The 27,911-nt window shown below is 38.5% G+C and overlaps 1 protein-coding gene across 3 annotated transcripts; it reads left to right on the forward strand.

Moving 5' to 3' along the window:
• The first annotated feature begins 400 nt into the window (after window positions 1–400).
• caly (calcyon neuron-specific vesicular protein) lies at window positions 401–27,195 on the forward strand. 3 transcript variants are annotated; one of them, XR_008570736.1, is made up of 7 exons: window positions 401–568; window positions 3,772–3,924; window positions 4,140–4,259; window positions 6,074–6,187; window positions 9,707–9,929; window positions 11,693–11,772; window positions 20,779–27,195. XR_008570736.1 is itself a non-coding variant. In XM_054779746.1 (6 exons), the coding sequence occupies exons 2-6, from the start codon at window positions 3,796–3,798 to the stop codon at window positions 11,701–11,703; spliced, it is 597 nt and encodes a 198-aa protein (XP_054635721.1). In that variant the 5' UTR covers window positions 402–568; window positions 3,772–3,795; the 3' UTR covers window positions 11,704–27,195. The 3 variants fall into 3 exon arrangements, 2 of the variants coding, with proteins under 2 accessions (XP_054635721.1, XP_054635720.1); XM_054779746.1 differs by having other exon boundaries at window positions 402–568; window positions 11,693–27,195; XM_054779745.1 differs by lacking the exons at window positions 11,693–11,772; window positions 20,779–27,195 and having other exon boundaries at window positions 402–568; window positions 9,707–11,652.
• Window positions 27,196–27,911: the final 716 nt, after the last annotated feature.

Here is a 27,911-nt window from a genome sequence, read left to right on the forward strand (position 1 = left end):
ATTTTAATATTCTATTTAATCCACACCAGTGATTCATCTGTAAAATTAGTGTGTACACAATTCTTCTTGTGTTGTTTTTGGACTAATGTGTGTCTTTTTACTTTCTGTTCATCTTCTTTCAAACGGACTGTACCATTTTAGATTCTGAGGCAGGGTGAATGCTTTTTTACCTCTCGGTTGATAAGATACTATAGATGTTCTGTAGCCCTTACAGCTATTCAGTTTTGTGTTAAATAACCACTATATATGTTGATGTGTGTTGATCTTGGACCATTATGAGTCTAATTATGCCGTGTTTTGCAAATAGGGCAGGCGTTAAACTTTCATTTGGGTATTTTCAATGCTGCAAATTATTAAAAGACTGAACCTTAAATAATATTTTTCCCCCATTAGATGACATTCACAGCTGCACTAAACACACTCAACTTCCGGAAGCTTCCGCAGGCTGGGTGACTTGCGCAGTACGGTCTCAACACATCACCACGGCAACCATCTTTCACAGCGAGTCCCCGGCAGCATCACTGGCTTGTGATCATCTCCCGTTGGCCGCAGAGCAGAGAAAACCGCAGTAAGTTGATTCTCAAATGTTTTCTCTTCTGGCTGCAGCAGACTGTATTAGAGGACAAATATAGAGGTTGAAATATCACAGCTCTGCTCGTGACAATGTGATTTTATACACATTTGTTTTAAGTGGTTATTGCAGGTCAGACATAGTCATTTTGTGCTGATAGCAAGAGCTTCATTGATTATGAGGCTATGGATGTACTGTAATTACATTAATGAGGGACTAGGACATTTAAGTCATTTAAAAAGTCGTTGCATTGATGCTCTTTGTCTGGCTGCACCTCCTCTGTTGTTGCAGTTCCAATGCAGCAAGTTCAGATTCACATGGGCAGTGAACCTAAACTTGAGAGGCATAAGCAACACATTATTCACACTAACATTGGTGTGTAAATGTACATCTAGATGGTTGGACCGCTCAGTCATTTAATCCTATTCACATGTTATCATTTTATGAAAGCTAATTACAACTCTTCCATTTGTCTGATATTTGTTCAGACCTCAAGTGTGAATGCTTAGTGTCAGGGACTCTCAGCTTACTTGTTAATCACAGATGCAAATGGCGATGATTCATTGCTCTCTCACTGGGAGCTAAAATCCCCCCCACACATAGAGAACATTGCATGTTCTTGAGCAATGTCCCTCGAGGATCTTAAACTAGACAACTAATTCTGTGCCTGAATCAAGGAATCATGGACATACTGTAGATTTTTCTTTTTTTTTAGTTCCCCTTGATTTAGAATTCTTTGCATCCAACTTGATGGGGACAGTTTTGGGGAAGGTTATTTCCAGTTCCAGCATGACTGTGCCCCAAATGCACAAAGCAAGATCTATAAAGGCATGCTTTGATGAGTTTGGTCTGGAGGAACTTAAGAGCCATGACCTCAACCCCATCACACACTTTTCAGATGAACGAGAACAGAAATCCAGTGTCCAGTGTAATGTAAATAAATCATCATGACACATAACATACTGATTGTTTAGGTTAGATTATTAGCTTATCTGTCTTCTGTTAGTATGTGCTAAATAGAAGATTTACAGTACGTGTTGTATGTCACCAATGAGTCATGACAGCAGGGGGCCAGTGCGGCCTTTTTTGCCTCAGGAAGGTGTTGGTATATTATTATACTGTGTGAATGATGCGTCTGACTCATCACCTCAATGTATGTACTGTATATATAGAGTGGTGTGAAAAAAAGTTTGCCTCCTTCCTGAGTTCTTATTTTTTTGCACATTTGTCACGCTTAAATGTTTCATATCATCAAACTAATTTAAATATCAGTCAATGACAACACAACTGAATACAAAATGCAGTTTTTAAATAAAACTTTTTATTATTAAGGGAGAAAAAAAATTAAAACCTACATGGCCCTATATGAAAAAGTGATTGCCCAGCGTACATAAATTAAATAAGATTAATTGAGATCTATCAGTCTGGAAAAGATTATAAAGCCATTTCTAAAGCTTTGGGACTCCAGCAAACCACAGTGAGAGCCATTATCCACAAATGGTGAAAACGTGGAATAGTGGTCAACCTTTCCAGGAGTGGCCGGACAACCAAAATCACACCAAGAGTGCAGCGACGACTAATCCAAGAGGTCACAAAAGACCCCACAACAACATCCAAACAACTGTAGGACTCACTTGCCTCATTTAGGGTCAGTGTTCATGTCTCCACTATAAGAAAGACACTGGGCAAAAACAGCCTGCATGGCAAATTTCCAAGACAAAAACCACTGCTGAACAACATTTGGGAAAATACTGTGTGGTCTGGCGAGACAAAAGTTTAACTTTTTGGAAGGTGGGTGTCCCATTACATTTGGCGTAAAAGTAACTGCGCATTTCAGAAAACATCATACCAACAGTAAAATATGGTGGTGGTAGTGTGATGATCTGGGGTTGTTTTGCTGCTTCAGCACCTGGAAGAAGACTTCCTGTGATAATTGGAACCATGAAATTGTCTGTCTACCAAAAACAACATAAACCCTGATCGGAGCATCCCTAAATAAAATGCATAATATATTTTATTGATTGTATATTCTGTATATCGATGAACACAAAATCAAGAAATGTAATCAGTGAGAAGATTTTTAAACAGTAACGATCAGAGCTTTGAATGAACTGAATATGGATGTGAGAGATCATTTTATGTGACCATGGTATGATGCTTACATTTATGGATGATCAAACTGTTGACCACTTTCTCAGAAAGAAAGCAGGCTTTGCACAAAAAAATGAATATAGGGGTACAGGTTATATGTTGACCTATGGTATACAGTAGTATGCAGTTATACAGTACGTATAGTGGAACATGCCATCTTGCCATATTGTTTTATTTACAGCAAACGTGGTTAGCGCATTAACTCTCCAATCACCAAACTTGTTCCTCTTTACTTTTGAATTTCAAATGCAGCCCATTTACACAGGAAACACGTTATACAAGAATTACCCTATTGACTCAAATATAAGATGACCCTTCTTTTGAAGAGGAGAAATTGCAATAAAAAGGGATATCATATTTCCAAGGTTGTACTTACAATAGGTCATTCGTACAGTGATTGAACCCACCTAGTCCCACACGTTTGGCTACTGTGAGTGATCTGATCCATGCTCAACTTTGACACACTTCCCCTCCTCTGGCACGATTGGAAGCGGTGGGCCAGGGCAGGGGATGATTGGTCCTATGTGTGTACATGCACGCACACAACATAGTTGAGTCATAGAATCACTAATGTCACTCCTTGCCGGTACTTATTGATAACCACCACATTTCATAATATACATTTATGGAAAGTCAAAACCTACAGTGACAGTACATTTGTGTGTGTAAAAAAGTGTCATTTAGTCAATGCAATTGATCCTCTTGCAAAAAATTAATGACTGCCACCTTGCACAATACAAATAATGAGAACGTTTCAAAGTAACACTGAAAATAATGCACAAAGCCAGGGAAGTTGCTGAAGAAATACAGGGGTGGACACATGATCACACACATAAATGGGCTAAAGGTCAAATGCTTGTGAGTAAAATCTTTTACTTCTATTGTTTAGAAACACAGCACTGTAAATGTTCGACTGATAATTTCCACAATTCTCAATATTCAATATTCAAGAAGCAATAAATGAACTGACTATATGACTTTCCCTGTTCCCTCATCAAGGCCCTGTAACTCAGTCATACTGATGTGAGTTTATTGTCCCTGACCTACAGCCGTGTTCAAGCAGTAGTGCAGTCATGGTGAAGCTGGGCACTAATCTGTCTGATAACATGGAGAAACAGCCGTCTGCAGATGATGGCTTTGATAACATCCCCCTCATCACACCGCTGGAGGTCAGCCAGCTCCAGCAGTCATTTGCAGACAAGGTAAGGATGCTCTGTTAGGGTTGCTTCTCTGTGCTGGTAATATTGCACAATGACCACAGCATGCTGTCCATCGCAGCATTTCAAGAAGACTCAACACATTACCTTTTGCTGCTCGAGCTGCTACCTTCTCTTAGTTACTACTATTTTACTAACATGCTAAACTTAAATAATGTATACTAAACAGAAGGGACACTACATGCTTTGTTTTGCCACAGGTCATCGTGAAGACATCCACTCATTACCGGCAGCAGCAGCCGAAGAAGAAGAAGTTGTTTATGCCCAACATCGAGAAGCTGAACATCAGCTTGTACAAAGATGTCTCAGACAGAGCCAAGGTACAAGAACAATTCTTTGAATGACAATGTCCTCAAGGGCCGATGTCGTCTTTTCAATATCATGTGAACTAAAGGCTAATTAATATTGCCCTGCGTTGTCCTCAAACCCAGCAAACACAGGCAGAATATGAACATCCATCCATTCATCCATTTTCTATACCGCTTCTCCTCATTAGAATATGAACAATATTCTAATATTTTATCATTACCAGAAGCATGACTAATTCTTCAGGGACACTAAAAACGACATTGTGAACTGCTACAATGGCAATGAATCATAGTCTAGCATGAGTTCATCATTTAATCCTGCTGGAGAATGGGTTGAGTTTTGGCTCTTTTAAAGGTTGTGTTATATTTTACTAGTTTTTAAAGTAGTATGGGTGACACATTGTTGGTTTTGAATGGTGTCCTGATTGGAGTAAACACACTGCCACTGTTTTATGAACATACTGTTTGAAAATTATTCATAACCTGGTGAAATTTCAAGTAAATTTTGTCTGTAAATGAGGCAGGAAAATAACCAATTGTAAGACATTTCATATTAATTTTAGAAATCTCTATTTTCATTATTTTGTTACTTTTGGTAAAAATTTCCATGTTCAAAAATATTCATTGTCATTTTCATAACACGCATATCTAATGTTATACATTTATATTTGATTACCAGTAGAATGTTCTGAATTAAATAGCTCTATGTGGAGGCTGCTTGATCTCTATGTGCTTGTCTGGATTTTCTCAGGGTTTCCTTCCATATCAAAAACATGCATGTTTGACTCTTAATTGTTCATAGGTGTGGATGTGAGCGCTAGTGGTAGTTTGTCTATACAGGTGGTCCTCGGATTAGTTTCGTTCCTAGACTGTGATATAAGTCGAGTTTTGGTGTAAGTCAGATCTTATACCTAAATTTGACCTAAATTAACTCCAAAGTCACTCACTTTGTACACAAAACACATGACGGGCATACAAGACAGTAATAAACCACTAAATATAAGAATTAAATGTAACCCTTCCATCTCACTGCTGAGTTATTATTGTTGCTTTCAGAGGATCCACAACCTAGCAGTTATGCGTGCCGTTGTGTTAAGAAATTTTGTGATTTCCGACTGTCTTTGAATGTGACAGTCCTGAATGTGTGTGTGGCTGCGTGCAGGAAGGACTGTTGGACTTGCTGATGTTGTTTTGGCGTGCTTCGGCCATCAGTAGCCTGTTTGTCATCCTCGTCATTCTTACAACATCCACGTAGACGTTACAATACGATCTTTATAATCATTATGACAGTCGCGAGAGACAAGCGATTGAATCAAATGCAGCCAATGTTGGGCACACAGTGTATTCTTCCGCATCGCACCATGCTGTAGCTAGTTCTCGAGCAAGTCTCATGTCTACGGACAAAAATTAAGTTATTTTATTGGAAAGCGTACGTAACCACAGAATGCTGTACACTAAGGATCACCTGCATGTGTCCTGAGGTGTACCACACCTCCCACCCAAAGTCTGCTAGGATAGGTTCCAGCTCACCTGTAACCCTAATCAGGAAAAGCGCTGCAGACAATGGATGTCTTATGCTAGACGTTATCAGGATTCTTTGGAATGGGCAAAACATTGTTTCCTCAAAATTTTCTGACAAGTTTTGGGAATATGGTTTACGAATATCTCTAACACAACTTTTTACATGCTTTTTGTGTCATTTCCTGACAGAAAATGTCCAATGTCCACAAATAAAAATGCACTAACTCATCATAATTTGTCCAGAGTAGGTGATGTTTGGCTGTAGGTGTCTACTGTACATGCATTAAGCAGTTTGTGTTCCTCAGATAACAGGTCTGATCCTCATCATGTTGGCCTTCCTGACCAGCCTGCTCCTTCTACTCATGTACAAAGCCATGTGGTACAACCGTCTTACCTGCCCAGAGGGGTTCATTCTTCAGGTACATTCTAGTATTTTATTAATTAATTAGTATTTATTCGCCCACTGCAAGGCGGACTTTATGGCAACACAGACTCACAGCGTTCACGCAGTATCTAGATTGCGGCTCATCTGGGACTTTGTTTCCCGGCACACCCTCACATCGGTCACTTGAGTCTAATTTTCTCAACACTGGAGCTAGAAAGTCATTATCTCCTCACGACACCTCGGGCAATCACGTACCAAGGCAGCGCCGCCACGCATGTTAGTTAAAGAACCTGTCTCGCAGGAGAAAATAAGAGGGAGGGGTGGTAGAGAGAGAGAGAGCGTAGTTTCTGGTGAGGCAGCGGTCAGGACGCCCGCTTGTGAATCGGAGGGGTCTTTAATTAGGGCTGAGCGTGACTAAACTGTGATTAAAGGCTTAACTGTGAGGGGGCAGCAAGGAAAGAGCGAAGGGGAACCTTTGAAGTTTTTGCCGGATACAGTTGCTTTTAGCATTTTTCTCCAGCTAATGCGTCGCTGGAGACATGAATGCGTCGCTGGAGACATGAAAAGAAGGTTTAGGATGGGGGATAGATGTCAGCACAGTCACTGCTATGCTTTTGAGATGTTCTGATGGCAACTCTAAGAGGTCAGGTAGAAGATAGACCAAAGTGTTCCTCTTTAAATACCTGTATTAATAGCAAATATGTGTCTGATTCAATTCACCTGAAAGTTAATAAAAAGGAACTTTACGGTCCATAATAATAATATACTATTCTACGAATATTTAATGAACACGACGTGATTAGAGTTTTGCAGCAGTACATTATTGTCTATAAGATTGTATTATTTGTAAACAATATTATTATGTTACTAGGGGTGTAATGATTCATCTACTACATCGATGTATCGATTTATATCCCTATAATTCAACTACATCGATCTGTGTTCGGCAAGTTGCCATTCCGGACGACGTATATCAATCTAACATAATTTAAAAGTTAATCAATCGATTGCATTGATGCTAGGAAATAAAGTATTGTATTTAAGCACGACTGGCTTTATATGGATGCGTTGTTGTTTTTTTTGCACTTTTCATGATAAAGATGTTAAACGTTACTCAATTCAGTCTGCCTGTCTGTGATGTCATCGCCACGTGCCAGCAGACAACAAAACGTAGCACGGCGGATGGCAGAGGACAAGCTGGCAACTGAGAAATAATTAAGCCACCATTGCGGTCCAGTATATCCCTAATTCATTTATACCTGATTCCCATACAAAAACTGGAATCGAGGAAACTTCACCTGCACTGTCCCGTATCCATTTATTTATTTCACAATCACACTGGTTGAATTTTTGGCAAAAAAGTTACTGAATCGATTTTAAGTTACTGAATCATTTTAGATCGCATCGTTCTAAATGAACCAATATTGTCACTGAATCGTATCGGCAACCACAAATCATGATACGAATCGAATCGTTATTAAAATGAATCGTTACACCTCTAATATATGATATATTTTTGCATGTTTGTCACACTGAAATGTTTCAGATCATCAAAAACTTTAAATACATTTGTCAATGACAACACAACTGAACACAAATTGCAGCTTTGGTGTAATGATTAATCAGGGCTGTCAAGCATTTAAAATATTTAATCATGATTAATCACATCTTGTCCATAGTTAACTCATAATTACGCACATTTAATCTCAGATAGAAATAAGTTTTTGTCTATGATAATTAGGGGAAATCTCTTTGTGGTAAACGATTCGATTCTCAATTACAATAACTACATCAAATTTTATGTAAAGGATGATGATACCATTATGATACTGGTTTTAAATTCTAAATGTTTGCGAGTATAAAAGTCTATTTAGGAACATTCAAAAACGATTATTATTAAATATTTGCCACAATGCAGCTTTCCTTAATGAAATGTACAAATGAAGATATCTAAAACATTTTATCTTTGAGCAGGACGATAGTCATAAAAGTAACATTTAATTGCAAACTCAATGTAATTTCATCTTCCCTTTAAAACACAGTCATTCAAATACATAAATATTTATAATTATATTACAGTAAATATTATTTGATTAAAATACATTCACAATTAGTTAGAAATCCCCCAATTTTTCAATGTTTAATGCGACAGGCGATTTGTTCTATTTTGTTTGATGGTCCTTGAACGCACCTTCCAATGTCCTCCCATGCACAGATAGACAGACTACTTTGCTGTATTTCCCCCCTTTCTTTCACCTCATATTTGGTCCCAAATGCAGATATTATGTAGGAATGCATAAAGGTAAGATTTGATTACCTTATTGAGTGTTAATGTGCATATTTGTTGTACACAACCTCTCTGAAAGACAAAGTCCACCAGGTCCACTGGGCTTTATTGCTGGTGGATGGTGGCTCTGTATTCACTTCGTCCTTTTAATTTGATGTTGTTCCTGCGTAGTATAACACATTACATAATAAATAAGATCAATCAGATCGCTATAATGTACGTATGTTTTACTGAGGTGTTGAATATATTTCCCGGTGACGAGCTAGTTCGACGCTAATGCTAGCACTGCTAATGCTATTTGCAGCCATTCTCGACTTCAGCCAAGGTCGTCACATGGACAGCCCGTAAATAGCAGCTCGGAATCCAAATTTTAGCTCGCAGTTCAAAGCAAAAATCAGCGGAGAAACGGCTCCTATCGAAAAAAAGACACGTTAGTTGGGGCCCTGGTATGCCAAGGTACCACTGTATATGACAATAAAAACAATACCTCCACTGCATAGACCATAGATACAAATAACTTTGGTGTTGTTGCGAGAGCCATCTGTCAGGACGTGCGCACGTTAAAAGAAATAGTGCCGTTAAAGGAAACGTCCGTTAACGTGTCATTAACTTGTTAACTTTGACAGCCCTTATCTCCAAGGTTGACACATTACAGGAAGCAAGTCTGATTTGTTTGTGTGTGTGCGCGTTTTTTTATTATAAATAATCTGTTCCAACTGTCACCATCATAATACCTTTTGTTAACGTTTTGAATTACCATTTCACATTCTTCTCCTGTTAGTTTGTCTTTCTCCTAAAATACATTATTGGGACTGTTCCTTCTTTTGGAATAAGTATATTAAATAAAGCCACAAAAAGACAAAGAAAAAGCAGAGTTAACCCCTTTGGAGCTCACTTAATTGAGCTTTTGAGCATGTAACATCATCCATCATGGCGGTTCGTTCTTTCCAACAAGAAAAAGAAAAAGAAAAAGCAAAGCACCAGCCCAGAGTTGGTCTTTTAAATGCTTCGAGCGCTGAGGTCTTGTGCAATAGGCTGATATCTCATGTGTTCTAGTGTGTGAGGGCTTGTTTTTTTGTGCGACTTTCAAGGCATATTTTTCCTCAGGCCTGTATTCAGTTTTTTTTAAGCCGATGACATTTAAGCAAGCAAACTCTGACTCAGTTGCATTCAGTATCACAAACTCTACTTTTTATTTATTCATAGCAAATGTCATGATGGTTTTGTGTGACTGTGTGCCTCACACTGTTCTTTCCGTGGGAACAGCAGAGGCACTGCATTCCGGCTGCTCTGGAGATGTTCTCCACTGCCGAGCAGCAGAACCCATCAGACATCCAAGGCGGCACCAACTCTGGGCTGTACGCGGCCCTCAGCCGCCTCAACCAGGTCAAAAGGACGGGGCCTGGGCTGCCATCGCCGTGGTTACCGGTCATCAGAGCTATGAAGGAGCCTGACAGAGCCAAAGAAGAAAGCCAGCAGCAAGTCAGAGGTGAACTAGAGGCAGATAAGTGAAGAGAGGACATGCTTATTGTTGCTTATATGTTAGTGTGCAAGCTGTCAGTCATACTTCATCGCAGCCCATAATCATATTGTGTGTGTGTATGATAACGGCTGTGGTATAAGGCAGGAATGTAGGGATGAGCGAGTACACCGCTATCTGTATCTGTTCACCCGTCTAAATTATCTGTATCCTTCTCTGTACTCAGAATGGGCTGGGCATACACTGGAAGCGGGCGTGCTCTAACTGGAAATGGGCGGGGTTTACATCGGTACACTATTTTAAGTCTGAAATTTACACGGATTGATCAGATGTTGCTATATTTATTGTTTATTATTCAGCTCGATGTGTATGTGTATAAATGACCTGTAAGACGTATTAGTATTTAGTAGGGCTGTTTAAAAATAGCGTGTTAACGGCGGTAACTAATTTATTTTATCAATTGCATTAATTTTTCAAACGTATTTAACACATATGCATCATGGCAAGCCACTGTTGCTGTCATGACGACACTGCTGTCTGTCAGTGTAGCTCCCCACAGAGTCTGGTGCTCCTATATAACTTTATTCTGACCTGAACACATCAACAGCAGTATTAAAAAAAAAAACACTTAAATTGTATAAAGACTGTTATAGTAGTGCCCATTCTCTTTTGTTCCTTTAAGTTAACATATGATTCAACGTAGCTCCCAATTACGATGCGAGATGGACATACGAATGCACCATGGCAGCCGCGAGAGTTGTCATAACACGGACCTTGTTTTTGATCTTCAACTAACAGTGTGCGTCTATAAACGTGAGTAACCTGGTTATTTCTCATTCGTTCAATGCTAGACACTGTTTGCACCGTGATATTGTATGCGTTGTGTGCCTTAAGCATCCAGACGGCGAGCTGGTCGCTAACTGCTGAGCTAAGTTAGCCTCGTCAGCATTGCCACCAATTTATTATATTGTTAGCATGCTATTTTACAATGTGTTTAGTGCACTGCTGATAGCTGAGATGTTACGTTGCTGTGCATTTGTGGATATGTCTAGGGAGGGGCAGCCGCTATGTGTGACTGGCCAAGAGCGTGAAGAGTGAATACATAATGAGGATTTTCAGGATTACAGATAATGTACTCGTTTCATGCTCATATTCTGCAAAAATACATTATCTGTAACGGATACTCGTCTGCAAAGAGTATCCGGCTCATCCCTACAGGAATGTTTTTAAAGTGTTTGAAAACATAACTTGCAGTTTGAGTGATTCGTGACTAAACTCAGCCATTCCACACGCAAATATACACCACACACACACATACACACTGTATCAGGTGCGTGTGTGCACATTTGTGAACTGTATGTGTGTGGTTTCTCATTATTAGCATTTGCTCTTACAGCTACCATTCAATCTTAAAAATATATCTTGTAACATGTTGTTAAAAATGCGAGTGTGAAAACATCCGAACAACAGTTGTTTAATTTATTGTAAATGAATGAATGAGTGTTCATTCTCAGCTTTTAATGAATATGAATGTATATGAGGTAGCTCCTCTTATCGACACTGTTCCACTGTCGTGTGTTCTTTTTATAGAATTAACATACTTGTCTGTAAAAGTAAGCAAATCTCGCACCCATACATTGATTTTAAATGTATAGTGAAGGTAAGAACACTTTTTGACAGACATCAGATGAATATTAATATCCACTGGTTGTTATTAAAGTGTCATTACCATCTTATTCTGTAGTTGAACTGGTGGTTTTGTCTTTGTGTAGGAGGAGTGTGAAATCACAGCACAGCTTGTCCTTACATCACATCCATCTGCTCTGATGTCACCGTCTGAACACAAATGAAGGTGTTGACTTTTTTCATCATTCGTGTTTTCTTTACTAAAGTCCCTCTCAAATGGTTCTTTAATATCCTGAAAACAGAGGTAGGGGACCCATGGCTCGGGACCCTGATGCGGCTTTTTTTGAAAACTGCATCAGGCTCTCAGACATGTCTTATCACGATTTATTTTAAGTTTTTTTCACTGACATTTTAAAGACAGCATTACAGAAATCACAGTGTTAAAAATAACATTCAAAATATTAAACTTTCTTATGCATTTTAATCCATCCAGGCATTTTCTACCACAATGTGGCCAGAGCCAATGCCAGCTGTCAAAACTTGATTATTACTGGATAATGTGGTAACCTACCTGCGTCATTGAGATGTCAAAAAGTAAACTTCCCTCGCGTAATCAAACAGTTAGCAATTCTGGTGAGCAAACCCTTTTGACGAAGAAGAAAGGAGTACGGTGTAAAACCATGCAGCACCAGAAGTCGTATTAATGCTAAGAAGTATTTTATTTTTTATTGGATTGCTTCAATATAATATTGTTGTTAAAAAGAATAAATTCAGAGACTTACTATATTCAAAATTTTGTTGGTCTTGCTTAAAAATGCATGCATTTAGTTGTAGGCCGCACGTTGGCCTAGTGGCTAGCATGTTGGCCACACAGTCAGGAGATCGAGAAGATCTGGGTTCGTTGGGTATCTCTGTGTAGGAATTTGCATGGGTTTTCTCCGGGTACTCCGGTTTCCTCCCACATCCCAAAAACATGCATGTTAGGTTAATTGGCGGCTCTAAATTGTCCATAGATATGAGCGTGAGTGCGAATGGTGCCCTGTGATTGGCTGGCAACCAGTGCAGGGTGTACCCCGCCTCTCGCCCGAAGTCAGCTGGGATAGTCTCCAACATACTTCCGACCCTAATTAGAATAAGCGGTATAGGAGATGGATGGGCATTTACTTGTGTCGGTGTTAAAAAAATATGATATGAAATACATTTTAAAATATGTGGCTTTCATGGCTCTCTTAGCCAAAAAGGTTACCCCTTCCTTAAAAATCCATCTGTAAATCGCTATACATATTCATCAGCATCTCATTTACCCTCACATATTTCTTCACCGGTGTTCCGAATCCAAAATTTTCTAATTTTCAAATTTTTCCTAAATAAGTTTTTGAGCGTGTGTGTGGCTATTAACTTCTAAATGTCATCTGTAGTATTACACCATTAGCTTAGAACAGGGGTCACCAACGTTTTTCCTTGTGAGAGGTACTTTTACAAAATGAACATGGCCAAGAGCTACTCATTTTTGTAACATTTATTTTCTGAGCTTATTTTAAACCCAAACAAAGCGAATATGCTTGTTTTACCAGAACATTAACAAAATGCTGGTGTCCACAACTTACATTTTGTATTTCAGAATGCATTTCTTTCTACTGTTCTTTCATTATTAACTGAAAACCTGAATGAAAAGCAGGCTTGCGGGCACCTCATGTGGTCGTGGGGGGCTACCTGGTGCCCGCAGGCACCACATTGGTGACCCTTGGCTTAGATATTGGTGACATATTTAGGATGCAGTTGGCTCAGGGCATGAAAGTAAATAAAATGCAAGAAAAAACATCTTTAATGGTGCAATTTAAAGAGCCTATGGTTTAGTACATTTGCTAACAAATCCTAGAATCCAGGAGAGACGAGTAAACGTCGCCACCTCCATTATTATTATTATTTTTTTACAGTATCTACACATCTGAACAATAAAATAACGGGTTGACTTTTATTTTGTCCCCCTTGCCAGAATAGGCCCACAGCCAACGTTAATACTCTGGGAATCCAAATTCTTTAACTCAGCTATTGTTCAAGTGTAAATGGAGTCTTTGCACTGAAGCCAAGGATTGTTTTCATCCTTTACATAAATTATTCAAAGTCACGCAAAGTAGAATGCCATTTCAGGAAACTTAAAATGCTCAAACACGGGTTCCTACAGAACACTTCAAACTTACTCAAAGCCATATTACAGGTTGTCATGTTAACTTATGAAACTACTTATAGTACTTTAGTGGTCTGTGATAATATTGTTGGGCCAGCCTGGACACCTCATGTTGGGTCAGCATTATAGCATCAACATCTTGAGATGTGAAAGGCAAAGCTCTCAATTTACCGGTCGATGTACATTCCTACCCTCACCTATGGTCATGAGCTTTGGGTAGTGGACCGAAAGGACAAGATCGCGGGTACAAGCGGCCGAAATGAGTTTTCTCCCTAGGGTACCTGGCGAAAGCTAATGTAACACAGTACAGTACAGTACAGTATGTAATCTTATGTGACTAACATGACTTACCTCTACCTCTGTTTGTATTACTGGCATTTCAACTTGGAACTGGCTTTCCATAGCCCTCCTTTTGATTGTATAATATTTTATATATACAGTCATGGAAAAAAATTATTGATTCTTCACTTTTTTGTTTATTTTAATGCCTGATACAACTAAAGGTACTGTACCTTAGTTTGGACAAATATAAAAATGACAACAAAAATGTCTCATAAAAGTTAAATTGTTTGGCAGTACAACGCTACAGCTATTCATGTAAGAACTTAAGTGATTTTGGAAATCAAGAAAACCACGGAAGTTTCTAGATTTCAGCTCCTAAATGAAACTCTTATGAGCTTTATTTGTTATCATCATTATATTTGTCCAAACAAATGTACCTTTAGTTATAGCAGGCATTAAAATTGATCAATAAACTGAAGAAACAAGGGTGGTCTAATCATTTTGTCCACGACTGTAGTTATATAGTAATCCCTTGTTTATCACAGTTAATTGGTTCCAGACCTGTCCGTGATGAGTGAATTTCAGCAAAGTGAGATTCTTATTTATAAATGTAATATTTTCTGAGTTAGAGCATAGAAAACGTGTTTATGACCTTCTAAATACAGTTTTAACAATATTAGAGCCCTCTATACATGAAATAACACTTCTCAAGTCACCTGTATATTCAGACTAACCCAGGGCAGCTGTGGTTACAGATTACCACCACCAGTGTGTGACTGAAGAGAGAATGAATAATGGGTTCACTTCATTGTGAAGCACTTTACGTGCTTTATTTATAACCCCGCACATCTAGATTTATGCTCGGATTGTACACTTTGATACGCAAATAGTGATAATACATAACGCACAAAGGAGGCTGTATTTATTTTTATTGCATTTTATTTATTTTATGTACTTTTTTTTCTTTTTCACTTTGTTTTTTTATTCTTATTTTATTCTTGTTAGCACTATACTGTCTGTAAATGTGGCGACTGTAGCAAAGTAATTTCCTGCAAAGGATCAATGAAGTATCTATCTGAGCTGGATGCACACTGACTCTTAAAAAATAAAAAAATCACTCCGTTGTAGCCATGAATCAATGTCTGTTCCATTGCACAATGTGAACATGATTATTATCTACTCAACTATGATATCCTGAATTTTCAGCACTGTGGTTGGAGTTTGTAGTCAGTGGTGCAGCACACTGAGATATGTTTCTTTTATTTGAACTATGTTATTTATTACTGTGAGGGTGTAAAATAGCAGACAGCTCTCATTGCGATGCAGTACAGTTGTACACCACTCCAAAGAACAACGACCATAATAAACATATAGTTCAATTAGCACCTGTAAATGCAAACTTGTTTCACTTGCATTGGATCTCATCAGACTGCGCAGGTCTACCTACTGAAGTTGAAGCTTAATTTCATGAAATAAGGATGAAATAGTAGGTAGAGCAAATGAATGGATGATCCCAGAAGAACGTGAGTCAGTCAGGCCTGAGAATGGGAGGCAAGAGGAGGCCTGAAGGTGTGGAGGAGGAGGAGGAGGAGGATGAATCCAAGCTGACCCCTGTGTCTCTGTGTGTTGTTGTTGTGTGTCTCAGTGGGTTTCCTCTGTGCTGGCGCCAGCTGGAAATGCCTCCACTAAGCAGAGGCAGTACACACATCATCCTCCATTCAGGCCTCTTTGATGAGAGTAACACTAGACATGCTCCGAGCACACAACAGATCCTATCTAGCTGCTGTTTAAAAGGCGGGAGCGTCTGATCATAACTTATCGAGGGTTCAGACGTGCTCTCCAATGCTTTTGTTGCCCACTGAACAAATAGGAGCTCATGTTTTTTAAGGTGCGTTCACACTTCATCTTTGGTCCACTTAAAGCCTACTGTAGTCAGTTTGCTCAGCTAGTACGGTTCATTAAGTATGATTGCAATCCAGGACCAACAGGACTGAGACCGCCTGAGAGATGGGCCTTCCAGCGGACTCTAGTCCTGAGTCAGGCAAGTGTGAACAGACAATGTATACGTAACAACTTTATGCATTTGATTAACTGAGCATTATTTGACCTGCTGACAAAAATAGTGTGAACGCTAACCAGACCACGCTAAAGTGATCACCAAGTACCGTGTTCCCTCGCTATAACGTGATTCGCTATTCCACTGATTTTTTTTGTGTGTGGAATTTTTTACAGTGTAGCAGGCTTTTTTAAAATTTTTTAAATTTTTTTTTACAGCATATGAATTCATTGTGTTCTGCGTCCTGATTTGCTAAGCGAGAACCCGCATTGTCTTCTGTGTTTCGATTGGCTAAGGGACTGTAGACCATCAATCCATCTCCTCCATGCCATGTGTCCCGTACAGTACTGAATGCGTTCAGCTTGCCTAATTTACATAATTGTTCGATCGCTAGCAGTGTGGCTCTTTAATGCTGTATGTTTGCAAGTTTTCTCCCCGACAAAACTCACAATGTTGCCAAAACGCTCTGCACTGACAAAGGCACCTGCAGTTGCACCCAAAAGGCAGAGGAAGATGCACAAAAAGTTTCTGGACATGACATGAAAAAGAATTCTGGACATGCTGAAAGAAGGTAGAACTTACACAGCTGTAGGGCGCCATTATGGAATAAAGGAATATTTGGTTCGTACCATAAAGACGGAGGAAAATAACATAAGCGCGGGGCAGAGGCACACGTGAACAAATTTAAAGCCATCATTAAGGAAGGGGGACATTAGCCTGAACAAGTTTTTAATATGGATGAGACAGGCTTATTTTGGAAACACCACATTGCTGATTCAGCCCATGGACCAAGGCGTGATCTGCGCTTTCAAGGCCCTCTATATGAGCAACATATATATATTTTTTCATGTCTGAGAAAAGTGTATAAAGTGTGGGGTGAGGGATTTTACAGCCTTAAAACATATACAATAAACAAAAAAACATATCCTGTAAAAAAAAAAAAACATATACAGTCAAACCTGTCTTAGCGGCCACCTTTATAGAAGGGCCACCTGCCTATAGCAGCCACTGAAAAATCCCCCCCAGCAAATTTACATGTTATAGACCCTGTGTATAGCAGTCACCTGTCCAACGCAGCCAGCAGCCACCCATTTTGTCTCCCTTGGTCAATATCTGACTGCATATAGCAGCCAAATTACCAACTCAAGTAGAAGCTTCATGCACGAAAAAGTTTTGTTTTTCAATCAATGAAGGCATCGTGTGTAGACTTTAATTACTGAGTCCTAGCTCAGTCACAATCATTCACAAGATCCACACAAACTGTCAGTTGTTCCACATAAAAAAGCCGTCTTCTTTTGAGCTTGCTATTTCCTGGTCAAACATGTAACTTTAAGAGCATTTGCACCAAAACATTACCGCAAATTAGGCTGGGAACAGGACGTGCTCCCAGCGACGCTACAATAAAAAAAAAAACATATGCTAGCATGCATGCAGCAGCGGGAGCAAAACTGAGTTCGGTTGTACTTAACTGAAGTATTTTATCAGTTATCAGTTATTATTAAGGCTCTAGCTTCCTTTTAGTAAGTAAAAACCTTGGCTATGATTGCACTACATTGTCATGTAGACCTACAAAGTACACTTGGAAGAACAAGAGGTGAATAAATGTATTGCAACTGATGTGAAACTGATGAGGGGTAGGATTAAATAAGCTTTGCTTCTTCCTACTCCTTTTTGGACATGCAAAATTGTGAATTGTACTATGTGATGTGCTACTGTTTGACTCATGCATGTTCAGGATTAAAACCATGAACCATGATAATAACGAGCCTAGTAGTGCTGTACAACTTTTATCAGCAGTCCGCAGTGCCATCTACTGGTCAACATTTATATTATTATTTTTTTCCCTTTTTTTTCTTTTTTTTCCCTCTACTGGTCAACATTCAAACTGGACGCCAACCTGTCTATAGAGGCCACCTGTCTATAGCGGCCACTTTTGCAGACTCCCTCTAGTGGCCGCTATAGACAAGTTTGACTGTATAATAAACAAAAAACATCCTGTAAACAAAAAATATGCACTGTAAATGAAAAAAACGTAATAAATGAAAAAACATATCCTGTAAATGAAAAAATATATAATCAATGAAAAACTATACTGTATATATAAGAAATGGAAAAAAAATGTATTTCTGCTACACAAATTTCACTTAACAGTGGTATTGGTTGGAACCTAACCCCCGTTTTAAACGAGGAAACATTGTATCTCAGACTATAAGCGTGAATGCACCTTTAATTTCGTTGGAGTGATGTTGTTTAAGTCATTCAGGAAGTACGCTGCCACCTCGTGGTCATCTCCCAGGGCTGCAGAGGCCAACATTGTTCGGAGCCTCCATGTTTGAATCTTTTTTTAAGGAGTCAAGGGAATGAAACACATACCACGAGTTAATCCTTCATCAGTGACGTTGTTCATTAACAGAACAACAAGAAATACAAGACAATAATTCACTTTGGTTAAATTTGTTTTCATTTAAAGATAAAAACAGTGAGCTGGCATTGTTCAACTACGAGCTGGAAGTATTAATGCTGCACTTCATCCATTAAGGAACATACATATACTACCTGGCACTTATGTGTAATGCAAGAGTTAATTTTTTTAAGTGGCTGATTTGCGGCGTGGGCAACGACATTGACACTTGGCAAAGGGGACTGTGGTTTGAATCCTAGTCAGGGTAAATGGCAATGTATGACAATATATATTATTAGCATTATTTTTTTAAACAATACTGGACCTGACATTTTCTGGCAAGAAAAATTCTGGCTGGTCAAGTCCCAACTGAAGGCCGAGGTACCAAATGCACCGCCCGCCACTGATAACTTTACATCAACTAAATGATTAGTAGTAGCAACTACAACTGTTGTCTTTATTTAAGAATTAATCATTTTTCGTTTTTTTTCAAGCCCCCCCAAAAATTCCACAGTTAAAAGCATCATGCTCAGTTTATGCTTGCAAAGTTACAAAACATTTCAAAATGTACCTTCATTTTTTTGTGGTTTTGTGTTTGTCCAGTACTAGATTTTGCTATTGTAGTTTCTTAAAAGTAATGTCAAAATAATCTCTCATCTTGTGAGCTGAGTGTATTGTGACACCGTGATTAATAACAAAACTCAATGGAGTTTTATTCTTTTTTTTTTTTATGTTTCATGATTACAGGAGAGGCCCTGCAAGATACAAAGATTTTACCTCGTCCATACTTTCAATTCCTACTAGTAAATTAGTCACAGGATTCTTTTGAAAATGACTTAGTCACCATGAAATTAGTCTTAAGTTTGTAAATCTGCAACAAAAACCACACTAGTAAAAGAGGTCCAGCACAACCAGCTCCGCATTCAAATATCTAGTCTGCTTTGTTCTGAAATATTAGTCAACGTCCCAATCCTTTTACAACATCCTGTGATTAAAGTTTGAACGAATAGGTCCATGAGACAAATGGACTTTGACTGCAGTGATCTGGTTTCTATTAGTGTAGTTAGAGTATGATAAACACTCACAAAAAGGCCAGTTTTATTTAGGGTTTTAGGAAGATTGGATCGTCGTCGTGCTTGTATGTCTCAAGTTCAGACTATCCAAGCTGGTCTTAATCTGTGTTTTAATTTTGACACTTCTCTACCAAGCGAGCTCAGTGGCAAATAATGATGAATGATTTGGCATGTTGAGATGACCACCAGAGTCAAATATTTAGAAATCCATCCATCCATATCCTATGCCACTTATCCTCACTAGGGTTGTGGGTATGCTGGAGCCTATCCAAGCTGACTTCGGGCGACAGGTGGGGTACACCCTGGACTGGTCGCCAGTCAATCGTAGGCCACATATAGGAAGTATTTATGGAAGCGTACATTCATACCTACGGACAAGTTAGAGTCGCCAATTAACCTAACATGCATGTTTTTGGAACCTGGAATACAAGGACAAAACTCACGCACGGGGAGAACATGCAAACTCCACACGGAGATGCCCAACGGAGAGTCGAATCCAGATCTTCCCGAGCTCCTGACTGTGTGGCCAACACAAGGCCCTTTTTTTTAGAAATGTCCAGAAAAATAACATGTGTCCTGTGATTGACTGATGACTGGTCCGGGGTGTACCCTGCCTCTTGCCCAAAGTCAACTGGGATAGGCTCCACCTCACCTGTGACCCTGAACTGTCTAAGCAGTTGAAAATAAATTAATAAATAAGTTTATTTCAGGCACAAACCTTTATTGACAGTTTATTGACATATTTAAAAAGGACACAGGAGGCGGGAAAGTCAAGTCAACAAAGTTTATTAATAAATTAACAAAGAGATTTAAAAACCCCTACAAATCGTACAATAATAATATAGGTTTTTATGCCAAATTGCAAAAAACACGGATCGCTGTCGCTCGTCTTTCTAGCCTACTTTGCAGTCGCTCTGTCAGTTTTAAAAATCCATACATTTTACTAAATCTATTTCTATGAATTTTAGAATAATAGTATGGAGTTTCATGCCAGGGCTAGACAAGCAGCAATTGCTACTCACTGGTATAGTGTTTTGCATGTGCACAGAGCTGTCAGTGTGACTTGCTAACAGTCCAAAAAAACATATTTGTGACCAGTTTTTGGTGTGTTATATCATACTCATCACAACACAATATCACTGAATGTTATTATTGTGTTATTGTTGTGAATATATCACTTTCTTGGCTTTGCCGTGAGCTCATGGCTGCATTTGTTTGCATTCGGTTTCCAGAACGTATTCTTGCAGTGACGTCACAGCCAAGATGGAGGCAAAAAACTCTTTTTTTTTTTTTTGGGTTTCATGAGCACTTTTATGTATATCGTTAAAAGCTTTTCTTTTGGATATAGAAAGCTTCCTTTTTTAATATGCAGTTGGAGAGAAAACAGAAATACATTCAAGGAATTTGAGGCCAATGAGCAACAATGTCATTAAAAAGCAAAATCAATCTCCTTACCACAAGCTTCCAATGAGAGGGCTGTGAGTTTGTGAGAATGAGCCGTCATCTGTCGTCCTTTCATTGCCACATTTAGCAGTGATTTATATAAGGGGAGAAAAGCATCACGAGAATGCCTTTTCCAAGCGCAACAGCTTGCTGCAATTTAGGTTATATGGGGGAAAACCGCTGAAACAAATATTTGACCGTCGTCCATAATGAAATGGACACAATAAAGTGAGTTAAACGCTTGGTAACAAAAGCACCGCTTCCCCGAAAGAACAAGCTTTTTAGTAGTGCCACAGGGGTTAGACCTTTAATTCCTTGAGCGATACAACGATAATCCACATGAAGAACTGCTGGAAGGATTTGTTTCAGTGTAAAAAAAAAAAAACATTTTCTCACTAGTCTGACAATGTTATAATGTCTTACAGTCATAGTGATGTTATGCTCATTCTTAGCCAGATTTCACACAAATTACAGAACTGATTCCCACAATTTTGTGATAGGGTAGGGTGTGAGCCTAGAAAAAAAACAGGATTTAGAAAAAAATTCAACATTTACCGTTCACGAGTCCTACGAGGTGGAATGAACCTTTTTGCATTTTTGCAAGGTGGCTGTAGGTACCGGTAGTCTCAGACAGTTTTCATTTGATTGAAGCAACCTTAAAACAACTTTGTTATTGTTAAGTTTCACATAGGACCGTTTTTTGGGGGGGGGCATAAACACTCTGTGGTTAGGCCACAACCACTGGGGGGTTGGCACATGATCAGAAAGGCTCAGACCACATTCAAGTCTATTGCACTGTTGATCTTTTCAATAACTAGTGGCATTTGGAGGGCTCAATTTGATTAGCAAATTCTAAAAATCAAACCCTAGTGAGGTAGTACTAAAGACCGAAATGGGGCCTAAAAAATTCAGGAGTGGTGCTGAAGTGGGGGGGGAAAGAGAAAATTGGAGACAGAAAAGAGAGTGCAGGATAAATGTATTATGTTTTTCTCGTTCATTGGTGTAGTGGTTGAATTGTGTTTAAGTACTTTCAGCATTTACACATTTTATATTGAAGTTCATTTGTTGTTTGCATGTAATGTAAAATATTTAGATATTTTACATTAAGATTAGGATTGGGGCACGTTCATATTTATATTTGTTTTGTATTTTGTTCGGATTTGTAGTTTAGTCTTTGTTTAATTCAATTCATTACTCTGAATAGTTCTTCATTGGTTCAGTTGCTATCATAGACTTTGTTCAAATAAAGACATTTGCAATTAATTAATTTATCTTTATTATGCAGCTTATATGTATGTTTGCTTAGTAGTAGCAGTTAGGGCCACAAAAAGCTTAGAGCTGGCCGTGCTTTCGTTATTTTAACTCATTTATAACTGGCATATTTAAATAAAAGAAAAACATCTTTACAAAAGCCCGTGGCCCATGTGCTTGGGGCCCTGGTACACCATTCCAATGTTTTTCCCCACTGTGTGCATGGGTAGCTAATGTTGTGCCAATGTGTTTTATTCATGGAACACCATGGGCCGAATATTACGTGTCATCCATCTAGAAAAAAAATATTTTGTAGTTGAATTTGGAGAGGAGGATGTGTCTTCATTTGGGTTTTGGTCTGTGTTTCGGGACAAGGGAGAAAACTTAAATCAAATGCATTTCAATAGAAGTGTGCCTTTGTTTTTAAGTGACATGCTGAGTTACTGATAATTGAAGCAGATTAACAGCAAACTTGTGTGCAGTACGTAACGTAGCACGCATGGAGCAGCACTCTCACATGAGCGAGCACACATGGAGACCTTTACCGCTCTCCCTGAGTGAATGGGGAGACTCAAGCACTCTAATTAATATGTCACATTGAAAATATTTTAATAGCTTACAAATGGGGCTGAGTGCACATTGCCCTGTGCCATTTATTTACAGTGAGGCTGAGACTTACTGGCACGAGGCAGCAAATTCTTCAACGTCTTAATTAGAAGGAGTCTTCTGATGCATGTGTGGAACCTCTGTGGTCTCCAAACACCACCCCTTCTTTGAAAAATTGCCTCTTCCTTAATCAGTACCAAATGCAGACCCCCTTTCCTCTTTCCCATCATGGGTGATAGAAGGAATCAGAGAGGAAGGAAGTGATTGCATTCAATGGGAACCTTCTCATTTTTATTTTTTAAAGCCGAGTCACATCACCCCCACGACGCTTACAGTTACTGATGCTTTGTCCCAGTGTGCAGTTGTGAGGAATCGCTTATAATTAAGTGTTATTTGTTTGGGAGCCGCAGGGCACTGCGTTCTTTATGCACATTATTTCTATTGCAGCATGGAAAATTTAGCACAGTAGTGTCCAAACTTTTTCCACCGACAGCCATAGAATGAAAAATGAAACAATGCCAGGGCCACTTTGGTATTTTGTAAATCTACACATGTAAATATGCTAAGAAGTTTTAAATATTTCAAGAAATAACAGCGTTTCAGCTTTGTGATATAGGAGAAAAAGCGTATTATTAGTATGAACTTTGCTCTTTGCTCTTTTTTTCCTATTTTTGCTGTTGTTTTTTTTTATTTTCCAAAGACTTCACCTTGCTTCTGAAATAAGCTCGTAAATTTTCTTCTCATAATATTAAAACTTTATTCCCATAATATTTTGACTTTTTTCCCCAACCCAATTTTCTAAAAATGACCACTTTATTTTGTTTTGGTTATTCTTGAAAAACATTTTTTCTTGTTGCAATACGACTTTTTTCTCTTTATATTTGGACTTTATTCATGTAAAATTACACCTGATTTTTCCATTTCTGCTGTTGTTTCTTTTTTAATTTTCCAACTATTTCAGCGTTCTTTTTGTAAATTTTCTTCTTGTAATATTTTGACTTTATTCTCATAATATTATAACCTTTCCCCAGCCTAATTTTCCAAAGATTACAACTTTATTAATTGTTTTGTTTGTTTCTCATAATATTACAACTTAAAATAACTTTTTTCTTCTGTGATATTTCATCTCCATACTTTTTCCTCCAAATATTACGAGTTTATTCTAGTAAAATGTGACTTATTTTCTTGTTTCAATATGACTTTTTTTCTCTCTATATTTGGACTTTATTCTCGTAAAATTACACCAGTTTTTTTCAATTTATGCTGTTGTTTCTTTTTTAATTTTCCGACTATTTCACCTTCCTTGACAATTTTCTTCTCATAATATTATTACTTTATTTGCATAATATTATAACTTTTTCCTAAGCCTAATTTTCCAAAGATTACAACTTTATTGTAATTCTCATACTTGTACAACTTAAAAATAAAAAAATTCTGTAATATTTCAACTCTATACTACAGAAATTACATTCTTTTTCTTTTTTCTTTTTCAGCTTTTTTTCTTGTTACAGTACGACTTTTTTGTCTTTTTTTTGGCCTTTATTCTTGTACAATTACACCTGTTTTTTTTCCATTTCTGCTGCTGTTGTTTTTTGTTGTTTTTTTTCCCAACTATTTCAACCTTCTTGTGAATTGTCTTCTCATAATTCTCATAATTTCCTCATAATATTACGAGTTTATTATGGTAAAATTGTGACTTTTTTTCTTGTTTCAATACGACTTTTTTCTCTCTATATTTGGACTTTATTCTCATAAAATTACACCACTTTGGCTGTTGTTTCTTTTTCAATTTTCCAACTACAGTATTTCAACTTTCTTGTAAATTTTCTTCTCATATTATTATGATGTTATTCGCATAATAATAGAACTTTTCCCCCAACCTAATATTCCAAAGATTACAACTTTATTCATTGATTTGTTTGTTTGTCCATCCATCCATTTTCTATGCCGCTTATCCTCACTAGGGTCGCGGGTATGCTGAAGCCTATCAAACTGACTTTGGGCGAGAGGCAGGGTACACCCTGGACTGGCCACCAGCCAATCGCAGGTCACATATAGACAAACAACCATCCACACTCACATTCATAGTTTAGACAGTTTAGAGTCGCCAATTAACCTAACATGCATGTTTTTGGAATGTGGGAGGAAACCGGAGTACCCGGAAAAAAAACATGCGGAACTCGTTGTTTTGTTCGTTTCTTGTAATATTTTTACATTAAAAAAAGAACATATTTTTTCTTTCATATTTCAAGTTTATGCTACTAAATTGATGTGATTTGCTCTTGTAAAATTACTTCTGATTTTTACAATTTTGCTGTTGTTGTTTTTTGGGTTTTTTTGGTGAAATGACATGTTTAGAATGTGCTGCACTTAAAACACACCGATTTAACAAATACACTTTGGTCCTCACGAGATATTGGTTATGATTAGTAAATATGACTTGAGATCAAAGGCAGTCATTTTTTATGGACCATGTTGGGTGGAGATTCTGAACTGCTGTTATTACACTTTTAATCCCATTTACACCTGAAGTCCCTGTAAAGAATTCCATGCTTTGTACAGCATGTGCTTGTAATTATTAATTAGCGCTTTACTCACATTGAAGGGTAATAATGGGGAGAACTAGTAAAATTAAAAGACTTTATTGCCTAGGCCTACAATTATAGTTTACTATGTGTTTGTTTTTCAATACGTTTTTAATGTTTAGCTGATGCAACAACTTGGCATGCACACTCTCAGTCTTGGCAGTGATGTTGTGTTACAACATAGTGTGCTGCAGTGAGTCCGAATATCAGAGCAGAGAACTGAAGGACAGTGTCACCACAAAGACACAAGCCTCACTCACACGCTTTGAATTCAGGAAAATGTTGCATTCGTTTTTGGAAAATGGGAAAACACGCAGTCAGACCACTACACCAATACTGAAGAAAAAATTCGGAATAGTTGTTTTGCAAATACAGTAGTGATACGTTGATCAAGTTATATGTTAGAATATTACTGGAAAGAATCAATATAATTAAACATTGACTCAATTCGTTCCGGGAAGCTTATCAACCTCCAATTTGTTAGAATTTTGAAACAATACAACAAGGCAATGTTTAAGTAACATTTTAACACGAACTGACTGTCGTGCAAGTGCAAAAATAAGTTAACCCCGTTAATATGAGGATGTAATAACACTCTTCCCCATAGGAAATAATGGATATAGAAATCATCCGTCCAGTGTCAAATTTTAGCCGTCATAAAACCTTTTAAGTAACTTGTTAAATGTCATGCAATTTGGGACGTGTACCGAAACTCTGATTCGTAATGGTACCGGTGCCGACCTAAAGAGTAGTACCCAGACTGAAAAACCGAGTAGCTAACAGTGCCTCATTTTGGTGCTAAAATGAATGCGGACTCAGCGACAGCCACCTGCAACAAGTGCTTGAAGGTGATATTGGGCAAGTAACGTCTTGTAACAAATGTAGTGTCCCGACACAGGAACACAGAGTCTGATGCTGTTTTTAAACTTAATTGCCAACCTTTACACTCCAACAGCAGTGCTCAATTCGGACACCACACACATATTTTTCCGTCGCTCTCCACAACAGCAACACAACGCTTGCTCGTTAGCCACCAATCACACTCTCATAGAGAGGTTCATTCCCTGTATTGCTGCTTGTTTTGCTGGGATAATTATGACAATTTGCTGTGGGTTTTATTTCATTTGGTAAATTTATTACTTAGTCATTTTATGTATATTATTGAAGTACAGTTGTTTCTTGCCTCTTTGCGGTTCAAATTTCACGGCTTCAATCTATGGTTTTTCAGAAATATATTAATTGATAAATCATGCTGTTTTGTGGTTGACTAAGTCTATTATTAGTCAAAACATATGCATATTTAAGCTAATGTTATGTATTTTATGCTTAAATTTGTCACGTACACGCTCCCTCGTTCTGTTTCCCTGCCTTCTCCTGGTTTCTTTTCTTTGGTCTTGGTGTTTTTGCTCCATGGTGCTATCTTTTCCACCATTGCCTTTTGTTGGCTTTTTGGGAACTAATAAAGACTGTGAAAACCTCACCTGCCTCTCGCCTCTGCGTCTGGGGTCCAGACTCACGCCATAGTAAGCATTTTCAACCATAAAAATGGCGAAATGAACATACAAATATACCTGTGATGCATTCAAAGACACATTCGAATACATTGATGTAGTACTCTAAACTAGTCACTAGATGTCAGTGATGTTAGTGTAATGTCTGGTGAGACACACAATTACCAGCCTTGATTGCCGGAACAACAGACTTTTATTGCAGGTTTGGGTTATCTCACAAACAGGCACACTAATAAAAGGCACATGATAAAAACACGGGCTACTGTTGCGGCTGTAACTCACAGCAAGTTGATAGACACACGTGCACACTTTCATTTTTCATGTAACTTGCTCAAAGACCATCCATCAAACGATGCATGGTCTTTGGCCTGACATTTTCAAGACCTTTATTGGCCTCAGCAGAAAAACAGGAGGTCATTTCTTCTCTGGGCATCACCTGGATTGCTTAGTCAGATGACCAACAGAAAAGACACGTTTCCTCTGAGACCTACACATGGTGCAATACACGTCCTCTGTTAGGTTGCGATGTATTTGGGTGGCTCGTCCGACTGTAGCGCTGTCATTTGCTCCTGCTGATGTGGCAGAAAAGCGTCTGGGTCACAGAGTCAACTGGCACCACAGCTAATGGCCAGGCTGTATGTATGAGAGAGGCAGTGTGTGAATTTGCTCACACACAAATGGTTTTGTTGTGTGCATGTGTGTGTGTGTGTGTGTGTATCCTCAGCCCCCCAGCTCTGTTCTCAGTACACACTGAGCCGCGCTCTGAAATGTGGAGCCGAGTGATGACAGGCCGATTGGGGATGGACAATGTGCTGTAATTTGTGAGGGGCCAGGCCCGGAGAGGAATGATGGGTAATTAAGAGGACGACATGAGAGACACCACAGGGGCCATTGGCTAGGTGTAGCCATAAACTAACACAACCTCCCCTCCAGTATGTAGTTTATGGACCATGTTGAAAAAAATGTACA

Source organism: Dunckerocampus dactyliophorus, chromosome 6, assembly GCF_027744805.1.
Source record: "Dunckerocampus dactyliophorus isolate RoL2022-P2 chromosome 6, RoL_Ddac_1.1, whole genome shotgun sequence".
Lineage (NCBI taxonomy): Eukaryota > Metazoa > Chordata > Actinopteri > Syngnathiformes > Syngnathidae > Dunckerocampus > Dunckerocampus dactyliophorus.

What these genes read in the sequence shown, in the direction of transcription:
- caly (XM_054779745.1), top strand. Translation starts at nt 3,796, where the DNA reads ATGGTGAAGCTGGGCACTAATCTGTCTGATAACATGGAGAAACAGCCG. An exon ending in AGCAGTCATTTGCAGACAAG is followed by an intron (nt 3,925 to 4,139) that starts GTAAGGATGCTC and finishes GTTTTGCCACAG; the next exon opens with GTCATCGTGAAGACATCCAC. An exon ending in CAGAGGGGTTCATTCTTCAG is followed by an intron (nt 6,188 to 9,706) that starts GTACATTCTAGT and finishes CCGTGGGAACAG; the next exon opens with CAGAGGCACTGCATTCCGGC.